General features: G+C 38.3%; 1 protein-coding gene across 4 annotated transcripts in view; it reads right to left on the bottom strand.

The window, feature by feature from the left end:
• The window catches only part of LOC117416071 (vesicle transport through interaction with t-SNAREs homolog 1A-like), a 119,558-nt gene that overhangs the window by 46,070 nt on the left and 56,347 nt on the right, over positions 1-17,141 (bottom strand). For all 4 annotated transcript variants that reach the window (XM_034027109.3, XM_034027110.3, XM_034027107.3 and 1 more), the window contains one exon: positions 3,410-3,480. In XM_034027109.3, coding sequence (XP_033883000.1) covers positions 3,410-3,480 — 71 coding nt within the window. The remainder of the gene's footprint in view (positions 1-3,409; positions 3,481-17,141) is intronic.

Genomic DNA, 17,141 nt, shown 5'->3' on the forward strand with positions numbered 1-17,141 from the left:
TGCACAACAGAAAGAAATGTTGTTGAACAGAATACAATGTATAATAAATACAACACTGGTCTACAAACACACAGGGTGCTAACCGTAATACAAGTACAAGTGGACATTTCTGGTGAGGAATAAGGGACAAAAGGGACCCATGATTACAACTAGACAGGATCATATAACTCACCTGTGTACCAAATTCATATCTCAAAAGCTTTTTGGTCTCGATCATCCATCAACGTCACTGGAAGCCATATTAGATTTGAGGTAAAGTTAACAGGCAAATTTCACTTGAGGGGTTTATACAACATTGCAAAATTGAAGTGTGTATTTAAAGAGTTTCTGAGATGACTTTGAAATGGCTTCAAATTTACTGTACTAACACACCAAGGGAAGTTTAAATAATAGAAATGCATGAAAGTTCAAGACAAATTAACCATGCATGGACATTATTACCTACAAGGGAACAAACCTAAATGCAATATGTCAGAATCTCATTCTCAGTAAATTAGTAAATAGTTAATGCTAATGGGATGTAACAGAATGCTTTGAACTTCTTAATGGTCTGGTTTGTTATAGATAATGCAGAGTTCAGGTATTTTAAAACACGTATTTTCAGGTAAGAAATCAATGCAATCAATACTGAGAGTTGAAAACATTTATTTCCTGCAGAGGGGGAATACCATTTTTTAAATAATTCATAGCCATCCAGTTGAGCACAATAATGGTACTCTCATTTGCCCATTTTATGTTACGCTCCACTTCCGTGGCTACTGCATCTACCACTACTGATCTTAACTTGTGCCTACTTTCTTCCATATTTCACTTCAGATAACATCCCCTGAATGTTTTAAGCTGAGGGAACACGAAGCCACTTTGTGGCTTGGAACTGGGCTTCAAGAGACTATGTGGTAGATGTACTAAGATGGGCCAGTCGCAGTGCAAACATACCGCAGTTTGCATTTTCGTTATAACAATTCGCAAAGTGCACATTTTGTCGTATGTACTAAGAAAAAATATGTTAATGAAGACAGCCGCAATATACTAATTTAAATATTACTTGCATCATCTTAGCGAGATCTCTAGCGAGAGTTGTGCGACATTTTTTCAGATAAAATAGCGTCAGTTGAGTTGTGGTTTGCTGCAGCAGAGAGCAAGAATCAAAATAACATTTTTTTTTTTGTTCAATGTAAACGTCACCTGAACAATGCATTCTCTTCCGTCTTCATTTTACCTATTTTAATACTGTTATAGATGTAAAAAATGAAAGCCAGTTTAATCCCATCAAATTCTATAGTGGGGCCCTAACTTTCACCCCCAAAAAGCTTTTCATAATCATACAGTAGCCCCTCGCTAAACCGGACATGTTGTCCGACATAAGGAGGTGTCGGGTTTAAAAACAATACAATCGCACACACATACATTTACAGTTCTTGATGTATTTTAAATATAAATCATTGCTCTGAAATAACACTAATGTGTTTTGGGTAGGCTACACATTACATTATGTAAAAATATAAATCTGTACAGTAGGCCTATACAGTATACAGTACAGTAGTAAAATCAAATTAATACCTAGCGCACTTTTTTTGTACTTAAGCCTACTGGTAACACAAAATAAATCATGCTGCTGCATTGTACACATTGGTGTACAATGTACAAGATTATATTAAAATTGAAACTAAATGATTTTAGGGTTTATTTTATTTTAATTATTATTTTTAACTTGGCCTACTTAGTAGCCTAGACAGTTAACACACAATAGATCACGGTCCTAATACAGATGCTCAGAATGAGCTGGAGGGGTTAGTGGCACATGTGTGCAGTCTATTGCTCCCAACACACTGGGAAGACCAGAAATGTCATAGAAATTTATTTTCAAGACTTGTAACTACGACTTTAGTGAAAATTAGGTACTTGGGTGTTCGTCTCAAATACATTGAGCACAATTGGCAACACATGAGACAAAGCTGACTGGGAAATGCCAACAACAATTGCAACTGTTTAAAACATGCTGTCAAAAGTTCTTAACAAACTGATGCAATTGTAAGTGTTGCAATTGCCCACAGCTTTAGTACATTTCATTACAATATTTTTGATCTCCACCCTGTTTTTGTGAATTTCTGCAGAACGCCCAGAATTACATCTTCATTTAAGGCTAAAGTGCAAATAAGATCTGCGGCTGCAAAGCCTTCGTTAAAATGATGCTAACAGCGTTGCGTTTGTTTAGTACATTTCAAGCTACACTTCCAACTGGTTTGCATGTGGTTTGCAACGATTGTGACAGATGCAACACTTTAGTACATCTACCCCTATGTTTCAAAGGAAAGTGTTCCAATTTTTCCTTGGCTTTTTGTAATGGAGAACACATGTTGCACCTTTTAACTACTGTAAGCTTTATTTTATTTTTAAGGTAAAATCCCCAAGGGATCCCCAAGGGAGGACCAGTCTTGACTCATGGGAGAGTACTAACCTCTGCAGACATCAGACATTTAAAAGTATTTTTTTCTGTATTTATTTCCTTTGAAATGTCTGCAACATCAAAATGTTGACATGTCGAAATCTTTAGCCATTCTTCATAAAAACACATTTGAGACGGCCCCTAACTGGGATCTAACAGTTTTACACCTGCCTTGTACAGATACCTGTACTCTGGCTGAAAGAGGGTCTACTGTTAACAGATGATGTCTGGATTACAAGGGGCTTTGTACAACATAAAAATATAACTGGACGATGTTTTACATTAAATTCCCTTAATTAACTACACAAGGAGTGTTGGCATAATCAGCAGTCACACCTCATTCCGTACATTGCTTTGTATTCTTTTTTTTTTTTTTCTGGAGACACTGTTTTGAAAATAAAAGCTGCTTAGAGGGTTTATAAACGTGGGCTCCATGCAAAAAAGACAAAGAAGAGTGGTGGAATTGCCTCCAGCTCATGCACCTGGACCCGATGTAACAATGCTCTGCCCAAAGCTACACGTCTGAGAGACAAGGGCTCTTTCAGTCACAAAGCTAATTTAAGATGAGAGGGCGTTCAAGTGTTTTTCATGGTTGATAGCAAGTGTTGGGAGGCTTGATAAAATGAAAAACAAAACTGTGGCATCTACAGGGTTGAAAACATCTCACCACTAAGATTTCCTGCTTTTATTGGACATGACATGACATGGCTCTCACAGCGCTGTGTTAAACAGTGTTGGATAATATGCAGACGCATGTATTTTATACGACATTTAAACAGAAGCTGCTTCTGAGCCAAGTTGCTGTACCTGAGCTCATCTTACATTTGAAAGCAAGGCATCTCAGTGAAGAATCCGATGTGCTAGAATAAGGGTTTAAAAAGATACAACCAGCTCACCCAAACACAACCTAAATCGCTGAACAGAACAAAATAACAATGACTTTGTGTTTAGTTATGAACCCACCCTGTCTCTGGATCGCTGTATTTTCTCTCGGTCGTGGTGCAGATTTTCTAAAATTTCCTGGCCAACTTGCTCTATAATAAAATAAAACAAACACAGTAAAGTGGACATAAATTACAACAACAGCACAATTATAATAAAAATAATAATAATAATAATACTAACAACAACAACAACAAAAATAATACAGTGCTACTACTACTAACGATAATAATAATAATAATTACTCCATGCCAGCACTGCTTACTGTCTTCCTCTTTTTACACTAAGTGTAGCAATCAGTGTCAGCTGTCTATGTTTTCTTACATTGCCATGCATTTACTACGCCCTGTCACTAAACAACACATTCCCCAATGCTGTACTCCAGAAACTTGGCACATCCCTAGCCCGAGTTCAGACGTTAACCCAGCCTGCAGTTGCTGTGAAGTAACATCCCAAACCTCTCGACACAGAGGGGACAAAACACTGCTGCCCCAGTGCCTGCATAGGCTGCAGAATTGGCTTCAATAATTTGTCCAGCAGCCAATAAGGCCTTTGATGTTTCACAGTGTGTGCACGGTCTCCTCCTGGATTGCAGTTGAAATCATTCCAGCATTGGCTAACATGGGCTTAAAAAATCCTGACAGGCTATCGACAGAAAAGCTGGCTATCAGAAACCTCCCTGACTCGTGAATATTAATGCTACGTTTCTTTTTGGCACTTTCTAGAAGGAATTTGTGACGAATCAGTGAATAGAGGATTGAATTTAGGAGACTTGGACATTCTGGGTTCTGAATTACTGTGTGACCCGAGGGCACGTCACTCGACCTCCTTGTTCCTCATGACCATTCAGATGTAAATCAGTCTATAGACTGTACCTTCTACATACCGAGCAACCAAAAACTAATATCAGGTAAACAGGCACTGAGAACAATGTACCGTCCACATTGTAAGAGGTTGCAGATTTTTAAAGGGATATTTTATACCCCGATTTATTAAATATATATAATAAATATAATATAATAAAAACAGTTATGCTCATGATTATTGTATTGTACAGGGGATGCACTCAAAGGCGGAATTAGCTGAGAACATGTTGTGGAAACAAGACAAAATGGGTTACATCTGGCAGTACTGCAAACTCCAAACCAAGAAGAATGTAGTTTAAGCACTGGTTCTTTTTGCTCTTGATGGGTGGATGGATGGCTGCCTTCATTAATTCGTCATCAGAGATATACAGATTGAAGAATACACAGAGTACAAAAGGCAGTCAGACAGATATATGACAGATTAAACTGATTAACAGAATGAGAAGACAATAAAAAGAATGGGAGGAAAAAAGATGAACTGATTGACAGACTGACCGATAGATACTGTAGAACTGCATGCATATATATATATATATATATATATATATATATATATATATATATATATATATATATATATACACACACACACACACACAGACTGAAGTCAGTGGACCAAATGAGGTATGTCAGTGAGAAATCTTTTGACTGTGAAAACTACATAAATTACAAGAATCTGAATTTGTTGATGGTATTAAATTTGTCCTATTTATTATTATTATTATTATTATTTTTTTAATTTCTATAGAATCCAACTATGATTTCAAATCTACTTCTTCTCGGGCAGATAAGCACAACTGACAAATAAGCACACAGAAAGTAAATCAAATGGACGTGGAGCTGGTAGACGATATTACAGACTTCTTATATGGATGTAGTTGCAAAAATATGTAAAAAATGTATGAACTTTTTTTTTTAACCGTAAAATCCATCAAAGGCTGATAAAGTGACTTCCAAGCCAAAGACTGTAAAATACATTAGAAGCTCCTATTTCAATATCCCTTGCCAAGTACCAGAAAGATAAATATTTCCCTTAGATATCTGACCACAAATTGATGTTCCCATTATGTTTTTCTGTCCCTGCTGGTTTCTGTGCTGAATGTTTAGCTGTATGTACAATGCCTCCCAAAGGTTAAATGTGGTACGAAGCAGGATTCCTGGGTGTCAGTATCATTAAGTATGTGGAGTCCGTGAATAACACTGATACTCTGTAAGTTTCTTAATCTCAGATTTAGAGCTTCTGAAAGGGCATACAATACTGGAGGTTACAGACACTGTACCCTCAAACTTCAGCTGTGGCAGGAACAGCTACATTGAAAGCTTGCTCACACTACTTTGCAAACGTGTCCTGCGCCCGGCTCTACAGTGACCACCTGTCACTCCGACTCACATAGCATATAAAACACACATTAGTGCGAACTGCGCCAGTGGCACCTGTTTATTAGGATCTGTGCTCAGACCACACCAAGAATTCGGCTCATCATCATTCCGAGCTGCAATTACAGACAGCACAATACAGTGGGAATCTGGTCAATCCAGGGATCCACATTGCTCCCTTTGCAAATCAAGCACATTCTTATAAATTCACCATTTGCAGACAGAAGTGGGAAGGAGAATTACTTACATGTTTTATAGTAAATATGCAGCAGATTCACAGGAACATGACGAGCGACTGCTGATCTGACCAGGGTGGAAGTTAACATTTTAGCTGCAGATCGATCTACTCTGCTACAAAGAAATGTTTCACAAGGGGACCGTTGTTACCTGTCACTTGTAACAGTACATCTTGGTTAGGGCCAGGTTGGCTTAGAAATCAGAACAGCTGAAGGTAGCTTGATAGCCATGGTGTAAAAAAAAAAAAAAAAAAAACAACAACATTCTAAACCATTTTGTTTGCAAATTACCACAATGACAAAACAAAAAAACTTTTGTCCTTGTCCTTACTAAATCCATTAGAGGTCCTACATAATTTGTACTGAAAGATACCATGAAGCAATTTTTCAGATTAATTTTTACAGCTCATTGATGGATGCCACCATACTCCTTATGGATATACTGTAACAGATTTTAAAGTTGTAAAAGCAGTTCTCTTTACATAAAGTTTGTAAGTGTTAGTAACGCTACTGCTGCATACAGTTTAAAATCTATTTCAGTGGTACTGCTTTAAGAAACAATGTTTATCAATGCCAGTAGCCAATTAGCTTTTCCCCTACATTTTGAAATGCTGTAAAGAAATTTGCACCCCTAAAGTTCTCCATGGTGCAATCTATTTTCCCCGCCAATATGACAACATCACACCCTGTAATTGAGGCTAAAAGATTGTCACTTTGATGAATTGCAATTTTATTTTTCATCCCTCTCCCTGTCGTCAGTGACTGGCAAAGTCAATAAACAAGGGAAGAGAAACCAGTCTGCTGCTATATCACAAAATGAATTGTCTTCCAGACACCCAGGGATCAACGCTTCATACATTCACTTGACAACCAGCAGCAGGGTCTTCCACAATGGAGGCATCTGCCATCCTAGTGACTCCCTCCGCCGAGAAATAATTGGAGACATCATTAATTTTACAAGAGCTGCTTTATTCGATCTACACTGCAAGAGCTGTGGTCTTCTTTCTCCCGTACTGAAGACAGTCCTGACACTGGATGACACACCGCTGTTGTATGTTACATTTTCTAAACAGTTACTGAAGGCAACTACACGTCTGTATCCAACACATACATAATACAAAAAAAGGCCTGTGGGGCGAATAAAGAGTTTGCCAATGATGTGTCTAGGTTTTAGAAAGACCTAATGTTAAGTAACTTTTGCTCTGAGAATTAACTTGATGCTTTTCTAGACAGAACATCCCTCCCCAAGCACACATACTGTCAATATATTCTCATTCAGTCTTGTGGAGGGAAGTATTGTGAATGAGGATTATACTTTAGATTCATACAGTTAAATTACATTATTATTATTATTATTATTTTTTTTTTTTAATTATAACTGGAAAAATGTCTTTGTAAATCACAAAGTTTCAACAGATTCAGGATAGCAGGCCCTAAGATTTGGCTTTAAATACTTATTACATTTGTCACATTAGATTAGTTTTGTGATGTATAAACTAGGTGAAGGTTGAGACCACCCTACCCCAACGCCCAGAAAAAATGCCCAACTTAATCATTTACTTGTTGTATATATTTATTTAACCAGGAGGTTTATCTATTAAGACGAGGCCTCATTTACAAGGGGGTCCTGGAAATGCAATGGTCAAGTCTGAAGAAATGTCATCCTCTGCAATCATGGCTTGGCTTTGAACTTGTGCAATGTTTGCAACCAGCACAACGATATTATTCATTGCTGGCCTCCACAGTTTTTAATTACCAGTGATGAAACAAAAGGGGGTGAATTTCTAGTAAAGTTAACACTAAAAAGTGATTTAAAATGCTGAATCTACAGGAATCTTAGTCTCTCTCCTTTTTTTTTTAATTTAAAAGAGGTCATGAAAAGAAATCTTTAACAATCAGGTGATCAGCTCAGCATCTTTGTGGCTGACCAGGCAAATTCCATCCTTTGAATATGAATTAGCAGTGGGTAATCACAGCATATTTATTAGACCTTTCTTCTAAGGCCCAACTCTCCTGTGAATGCTGTATTATTCATCGCCTGTGCCCTGACCCTCGTGTGCTCCTGTTCTGACAAATCATACTTGATTAAGACAAATCTTTATTTGTTAGCTAGTCAACTTCCCCATTTATCATTTGAAAATCTCATTCTCCCTTTCAGTGTGCACTAGATATGACTTAAACAATTTTTAGTGGCTGTTTAAAATGCTTATTACAGAGAATAAGTGTACCCACGAACGTGCAAGTCTGTAATGGATGATGAAACGCAGGTTTAATAGGTATAAATGACCAAGGCTGCAGAAGTTTAATAGAACTATTTATTTAAGGAGGCTGGAAAAAAAATTAATTTGTTGCTTTTTTTTATTTTAATTCAAGCACTTTTTTGGTTGTTGTTCAATAAAGCGGTTTCCATTTGATTTAAATAAAGCCCATATTCTTTTTTTACATGCTTAAATTCAATGAAAAGCTGCATAGGTAAGGAATACAGGTATGACTCCAGAAAAATGTACATATTCACATACTGCATGTCAAAATGGATTATGCAGTAAATGTAATGTGATTCTGTCTAATGTGATTCAGGATCTAACCAAAACCACATGAAAAGAAAGATCCTGGTTTTCAGCTTCCAGCTCACCTTGGGAAAGGTATCTTTTGGATAACTCCCTCCAGTGGGGTCTAGAACAAGGTTAAGGTGAGGGAACACGGAGTCACTTTGTGTCTTGGAACTTGCTTTCAGGAGACTAGGTTTCAGGCCACTGCATGAGACACCAGGGGAGACTTGGGGTTTGATACAGCAAAGTTGCCACAAACTAGGTCTCCCGGTTTCAAGCCACTGTTCCTGACAAAGTGGCTTTGTGTTCCCTCAGCTTTAGGTAAGGACTAGTGACAAGAAAAGACTTCCTGGACAACGTTCGTGAAACCGTATTACTGCACGTATGAAAATGTAATGCCATCAAACCTGCAATCAGGTAGGTTACTTAATAAAATAAAGAAGGCAATTTGTCAGTCTGCATTGCCTCAACTCCACAGAAAAAACATGACGTACTAGTTATGCTTGTGGAATGTGGTTTGGAAACTCTGGGATATTAAGATCTTAACCTAAGTAGGACATATGTCCATTCAATAAGCCTATTTCCTAGCAGCAAAGTGCCTGCAATTATTTAATTGGCCGCTTAAATTGAAAACAAAGGAGTTTTAGAAGGACTGTGTTCATCATGCTTTAGAACTGTGGAGCCACATTTGGAAACTGTCAGTGAACTACGCTCCTCCAAGCAATAATGAGTAGTAACATATGTTTATATAAAGTGTTATAAATCACAACCTGCTTTACTGAAATAATGCCTAGCTCCCCTCTACAGTCATTTGATCAGATTGTAAAATACAAATAGCTTATACAGTCTATGCTGGGAAAGGGGCCCAATGTATACATCCTCCATACGTATCAATATGATATGTGATCACCACAGGCCTGGCATTGATTATGCACAGTTAAAATGAGTGCGTCATGAACAAGCCTGAATAAACATGTTTAATACACACATCTCTGAATATCCCTTATTTGTTTGGAGCAGCATAGTTTGTAAGTTATTAAGTGTCTGTACTGTGCCAGACACTGCATACAAATTATAAAACAAATCCAAATAAAAAGCATAACATTTAACCAACATTTTAATCATACTTGGTGGGAACACTTTTTCTTTTGCAATTTGTTAACCAGATAAAATCATCATCAAAGGATTTTTTTTTTTTTATGGACTTGACAAAACTCCACTTTCTCTGCTTGAGTTAGGGACGCTAATAACAACATTACACTTGATTAAAGAATTTACAGCTCTAATCAAAACTTGACAGCAAGATCAAAGCCTGCAACTTAAATCTGCCTTTTAATTATCTGTACAACACCACACCTCAGGCCTGTCTCTTTCTCGCTTTCTCTGTCTCTAAATTCTGCTAAGGAAAAGATCTAACACCTCTTAACAGTTCATTATCCAATAAAACTATTCAAAGCTTAAAAAGCAATCTACACAATTAGCGAAGACCTTGGGGAGCCCACCAGTAGTCTGTATTACAGGCTTTAAATTGAAACACCTTAATTATATCTGTCAAACGAGTTTCATTAGAATCTCTTGTCACTGTAATTTTCAGATTTTTGACAGTGTTGGCCACGAATTTCAAACTGGGGGTGCTGAAAATGAAAAGGGGGGAGGCACCTTCAGGCAATATTTAAATATATACAAAATCGTCATTTTGTGTGCATTTCACCATCAAAATATGCACAGACCAAGTGAGTTTCATAAGGAATAAGACACAGCAGCACAAAGTGCAAAACACAGAAACACATGTCTAAAAATGTACATTTTATGTAAGATTCAAAGCAACAAGACAACGTATTAACTATGTTGCAAATCAGATGTTACATAAATAAAATGCAATGACATATTAAACACATAGCCTACTCTGAGACGTCCTTAGATGTCTTTTTAAAATAGTAAAATACAAATACAACATTCTATAACCTTCTGCACTAAAATGCTTTCATTCTATTCGACACATTTAATAGGTCTATTCACACATAATAAATTGTGCTGGTCTCTAATGTAACACAGATAAGACTTGAAAACATGTTACAGACATCTGCTAAAATCGGGAAAGTTCTGCCTTCTCAACAATTACTTAAATTGGTTGTGTAGACTCATTGGGAAACAAAGTCACAATTTTAAAGGCTAGTATGAAAGCAGTGCACTACTGCTTGGCATTTGGTAGCAGCTGTTACTTATTAATATAGGGTTGGTAGATTTTTACATTTATTTATGTTCTCTCGACCTGGTAAATCGAGCTTAAATATTGTAGCTCTACATTTCTTAATGGAAACTAGTGGCTTTCCTCTCACTGTAAGGAGGATGTAGTCACTACACTACACACCGCTGATTTTGTAAAATACAGATATTCTGTCTGGATACACATGGCTTGTTAAATTTAACAAATAGCAAACATGTAGAATTAACAAATAAATAACTTGAAGTATTAATTATGTTATGTGTTTGCATTAAAAGGGGAGCTATCGGGGGCTCCCGAGTGGCGCATCCAGTAAAGGCACTCCGCGTGGAGTGTAGGATGTGCCCTACAGCCTGGAGATCGCAGGTCATTGCCGACCGTGACTGGGGGTTCTTAGGGGGTGGCGCACAATTGGCCGAGCGCCGCCCAGGTAGAAAGGGCTTAGGTCGGCAGGAGAATCCACGGTTCACCACGCACCAGCGACCCCTATGGCCGATAGGGTGCCTGCGGTTCTGCAGTGGAGCCATTAGAAATGTGTTGTCCTCCGGCACTATAGGTCTGGTGGCCTTGCAGTGGCAAGAAACACAGTTATATATCCATTAAAACAGGCATAAACTTACCTTGTGTATCTGCTTTCTTTAACGATTGAACATCGCTTCTTCAGTTCTTACTGAAAACATCAAATATCATGTTCTACTTGAAGTCAATACTAAAAAAATCACGAATTCCAAATACAGTACTAGTAAGAGCCTACCACTGGAAATTATTGTGCATCACTGGCCTGGGCTGTTGCAGTAACAGTAGCAGTTACAAAAGGGCATAGTGAATAAAAAAAGAACAAGACAGAGCAGCACTAAAAATGCAGAGTTAGAGTACGATTTCTTTGGTTTAATTAAATCAAAGTAGGTGGCAGACGGAACGTGGATTGATCCTTAATACTAGTAAAAAGAGAAATATATTGACATGTTAACAGTTAAATATCCTTTATTCTCGACTGTTTTAAACGTGGTTCTGGATGTTACAGAGATTCATTTTTAATGTTTTGCCATCCGACATTGTTCAACACACAGTTATAGTGAAACCAGCTGCTAGTCAGGACACATCTGTAAGTAAACGTCCTCTCTCGCATGACAGTGCCGATGCTATCAGTGATACAGTACTGTGCAAAAGTTTTAGGCAGGTGTGAAAAAATGCTGTAAAGTAAGAATGCTTTCAAAAATAGACAATGAACTAAATGCAAAGTGAGTGAACAGAAGAAAAATCTAAATCAAATCCATATTTGGTGTGACCACCCTTTGCCTTCAAAACAGCATCAATTCTTCTAGGTACACTTGCACAGTCAGGGATTTTGTAGGCATATAGTCAGGTGTATGATTAAACAATTATACCAAACAGGTGCTAATGATCATCAATTCAATATGTAGGTTGAAACACAATCATTAACTGAAACAGAAACAGCTGTGTAGGAGGAATAAAACTGGGTGAGGAACAGCCAAACTCAGCTAACTAGGTGAGGTTGCTGAAGACAGTTTACTGTCAAAAGTCATACACCATGACAAGACTGAGCACAGCAACAAGACACAAGGTAGTTCTACTGCATCAGCAAGGTCTCTCCCAGGCAGAAATTGCAAGGCAGACAGGGGTTTCCAAATGTGCTGTCCAAGCTCTTTTGAAGAAGCACAAAGAAACGGGCAACGTTGAGGACCGTAGACGCAGTGGTCGGCCAAGGAAACTTACTGCAGCAGATGAAAGACACATCATGCTTACTTCCCTTCGCAATCAGAAGATGTCCAGCAGTGCCATCAGCTCAGAATTGGCAGAAAACAGTGGGACTCTGGTACACCCATCTACTGTCCGAAGAAGTCTGGTCAGAAGTGGCCTTCATGGAAGACTTGCGGCCAAAAAGCCATACCTCCGACGTGGAGGTGCAGAAAAATGGCAGCAGATGCTCTGGACTGATGAGTCAAAATTTGAAATATTTGGCTGTAGCAGAAGGCAGTTTGTTCGCCGAAGGGCTGGAGAGCGGTACACGAATGAGTGTCTGCAGGCAACAGTGAAGCATGGTGGAGGTTCCTTGCAAGTTTGGGGCTGCATTTCTGCAAATGGAGTTGGGGATTTGGTCAGAATTAATGGTCTCCTCAATGCTGAGAAGTACAGGCAGATACTTATCCATCATGCAATACCATCAGGGAGGCATCTGATTGGCCCCAAATTTATTCTGCAGCATGACAACGACCCCAAACATACAGCGAAAGTCATTAAGAACTATCTTCAGCGTAAAGAAGAACAAGGAGTCCTGGAAGTGATGGTATGGCCCCCACAGAGCCCTGATCTCAACATCATCGAGTCTGTCTGGGATTACATGAAGAGAGAGAAGCAACTGAGGCTGCCTAAATCCACAGAAGAACTGTGGTTAGTTCTCCAAGATGTTTGGGCCAACCTACCTGCCGAGTTCCTTCAAAAACTGTGTGCAAGTGTACCTAGAAGAATTGATGCTGTTTTGAAGGCAAAGGGTGGTCACACCAAATATTGATTTGATGTAGATTTTTCTTCTGTTCACTCACTTTGCATTTTGTTAATTGATAAATATAAACTATTAACATGTCTATTTATGAAAGCATTCTTGCTTTACAGCATTTTTTCACACCTGCCTAAAACTTTTGCACAGTACTGTAGGTTGGAACAATGAATGTCCGCCCTCGCATAGCAATGCGTAGTGCTAATTGGTTGAAACACTAAATGCAAGCACGCACACGGCAATACTAATTTGTTGAAACAGGTGATTCATGACGTTCTTGCAAGCACTGCAAATGCTCATTCATAAACTAAAGTTAACGAGAAAAGTTGCCGGTGCGGCCGCACTCCTCCCTCGGCACGTGGGGGTGCGGCCGCACCCCCAGCACCCCCACTTCCTGCGTCCCTGCTGTTGGCACAGGCTTGGCTACCACCTGCCAAGGCGTGAAGCTGAATAAGACCAAATTATCAAATTTCTTCCCATGATGAATACAATCTATTTTGTGATGACGGAAGGATTTTCCTTGTGATGGATGTTTTAAAATGTGCCACAGATAACAATAACAATTGAAAAAAAAATAATAATAACTATACTGAACAGAAGCAAGTAGACTAAATACACAGCTGGAGCTGGTGTGCTTGTTTGGGCCTGCATCTTGCCAGGTGTACGTTAATAAACTCAAAAAGGTGAAGACTTTACATTGTACAGTCTAAAGGGCCAATACAAAAAAAGAAAAACCATGTAAAACATGACATTATTATTGTTATTATTATTTTCATAGGTGTAGATGACAACCGCAATGGAAGCTACGGAAAGCAATACCAAAAAGGGCCACCACACATCCATTCAGAGGAATAGACTGGAACACACACGGGTTTAAATGACTCTATTGTTTCACTGTAACCGCAGAATGGCTTTACAAATACCACCCCTATAGCTACATCACCCATTGGCTTTATCTAAATACAATGAGAGAAGAGGGCATCTTCTTCACTGAATCAGCCATGATGTATATCATTACTGATACCCTGTAGACTGCATTTTAAATAAACACAGGGCAGTTTAGGTGAACTGACTGGCGTGGCTTCTTTGTGTGACTGTTTTAAACATGTGCTTACCAGAGGGATTGCTCAATGTACAGAACATTCAAATTCTCATGGCTCTCAAGCAGTTTGCACACAGGCCCACCCAAATCTGCGTCTATGTGAATGCCAAGTTTAAGTACATTTACAAAAAAAAAAAATAATAATAAACATCAACTGTGCCCCCCGAAGGCAGGTGTTTAAGGTTAGATTTAGGTCGGATCTTCCTCTCACACAAATCATGTGCGAGCCACGTTTGATTGACAGCTTGCGAGGCAGTTGGCGCAGATCTGTTGAAAGTCTGTTGAAAAGTCCCAGACATTTATTTTAATGTGCATGTTTAAAGTAAGTTAGTACTAGTGCGACGGTCAACATCGCAAAACAAATCTGCACACACTTTTAAGAGTTTAGTTTAGTAGAAGGGCTCGAGTGAACAGGTTTAAGTCAGCTGGCCGAATGCTGACAAATAGCTTAAAACTGCTGTCCTTTGAAGAGATATGTGCGATTTTCTGGAGTGTCATGTCTACATAACTGCAAGCCCCGATGCTTTATCCTGTGTAAGGTGGAGCGGAGACGAGAGGATACTAACTAGGCAATGGTAAGTAATTGACTGACAGTCCCTAAATGGTCGGGACAGTCCCGATTTCCTAGCAAATTTCCCGCATCCCAATGCATAGGAAGAAAGTCACGATATTTACCCATAGAAAAAAAAAACCAATTTATTCTGCACAGGAGAGTTAGTGAAAACCCCACGCTGTGCTCTTCGTGCGGCTGACACATCTGCTGAGCACTAACTTATGGAAAGGTAAGAACACTTCATTATGTCAATTTTAATGTCATGATGGTCGTGTCGTGTTGAGTTGGGGGGGATACATCTATTATATGATTTTTGTGTTTTTTGCATATGACTCCTCCCATGTGTATGATGCGTATGACCCCCCTCTTGGAGACGAGCGTCCCACTGAACAGTTTCCAAATGTTAGCAAGTATGCTTTCATTGTATTTATTGCTTAAAATGTAATATTGTGTTCTCGCTGGTTTGGTGATGCTGCCTGTTTGACTTTTTAAAGTGCATTCACTGCGAATATATGCAAGTACATTTATTTTTTGTCTGCTTCAAACATTTTAAATGGTTTACATGGGAGATAGAGTGGATGGGAGTATTCCGTCTATAGACAATTTTCCGGGAACCGTGAAAAATGAGTGTGTGTTTGGAATGTGTACTGTAGCAATGGCGGACATTGGCGAATCAAAGCTAATTTCGTAAGCAAAATTGCTTTCAACTTCTTGCAATTCACACTGTGAATTCATGCTTTTACCAGCGCCATGCATTTGGTTCCTATGGCAACGGGGTCAAACAAATACCGACTTCATGATTGGTGTTCGAGCCACACTACAATGACCTAGCGAGTCAGTGGCATGTATGATGTTACAATTTATGCATATCCATGATGGAACAGGTCTTCACATTACCTTAACAGCTAAGGGATAATTTGCTTTTATGAAAATAATTCTAACAAGGGTCTTGAATTCATCGTAAATCTCTTTTTAATGCTTGCCAAGTTTGATATACACAAATCTAAGTTTTCAAATTCTATTCCCAAATGCAGAGTTTTCTTAGAAGAATTTAAATATTATTTAGATTCTTTAAAACAAACAAAAAACTGAAAATCTGCTTACAATAAAATATTATAATACGATTTTTTAATTTACACCACTAGATTTTTTTGTTGATTTCTTTTTTCTTCTTTTGTAGTATTACTATTTCTTATATATAATTGTGTTATAATTTAGCGTGTAACTTTGTCTCTCTCTGCCTGTAATTGTACGTATGTTTATTATGTTTTCTTGAATAAAAAAAATGATACAATGTATTAATAATTTGAAGTATCTGTGATTTTAAAACTTCATAATTATTTCTACGTAGTATTAGAAATGTAAAGAAATACAAAAACTTGGGTTTTGTCATTTAAGGTTTGCGGTTAACTTTTCTCCCGTGTATAAGATTTATTTTAAAGGCAGCAAAATATGGAAATTGCACGTTCCTTTTCATTAGCGTGTCAACATCATTTTAAAAGGTTTACAAAACTTGAACATGTTGCTCAATGTGTCACTCAAGGTTGTTTTAAAAAAATCTATTTTTGTCTGCTTGTTACATTTTTTCAACCAACGCAATATCTTTGATTAGCTGTATCTGAGAAAATGAAGTGAAAACGAAAGCAGCCATATTTAGCTGGAAACGAGGTATTCTCAGCACAGCTAAGATTTTAGTTTTGGTTTGAAGGCAGCAGGAGCTTAGCCTGATTTTTAATTTTTGCTTGACAGACGCCCTTATGCAGGGAGACTTACAGAGGTAACAAGTTATTACAATATAGCTAAGAGATTACAATACAGTTAAGAAAAAAAGTATTGGACAGAGCTCCCACTTTGTAGGCGTTGTCATGTTTTCCTATATAAAGCAAGAGCTTTCCCAGAAGGTGTATGAAATCCCACACACAGAGAATGTATCTGGAATCCCAATCTCCAAGCAAGGCTCTAATCACAGATCACATCGAATGAACAGACCCTGGCAGGTCAGTGGCGCCTGCATGGTGGAAAGAAGGGAGTTCAGCTGCAGACAGTATCACAAACATGATACAGCTTAGAATAGGCAACTTGTCTGAAACTAGATTCTTGCAACTAGGGATTCTCGCAATGAGACTCCAGAAACAGGCACCTAACATGTTTAAATGCAACACGCATTTCCAACTTGGCAAACATACTGCCCTAGTATAGGTAGTGTTTCACGTTATTCTGGAGCACTATCCAACATCATATTCAACAAAATGGCACAGCTGCCCTAAATTGAGTTCAGTCTGGTCCTTAAGTAGTCCAAACTCATCATCATAATCATTAATATCATAC

Source organism: Acipenser ruthenus, chromosome 7 (assembly GCF_902713425.1).
Source record: "Acipenser ruthenus chromosome 7, fAciRut3.2 maternal haplotype, whole genome shotgun sequence".
Lineage (NCBI taxonomy): Eukaryota > Metazoa > Chordata > Actinopteri > Acipenseriformes > Acipenseridae > Acipenser > Acipenser ruthenus.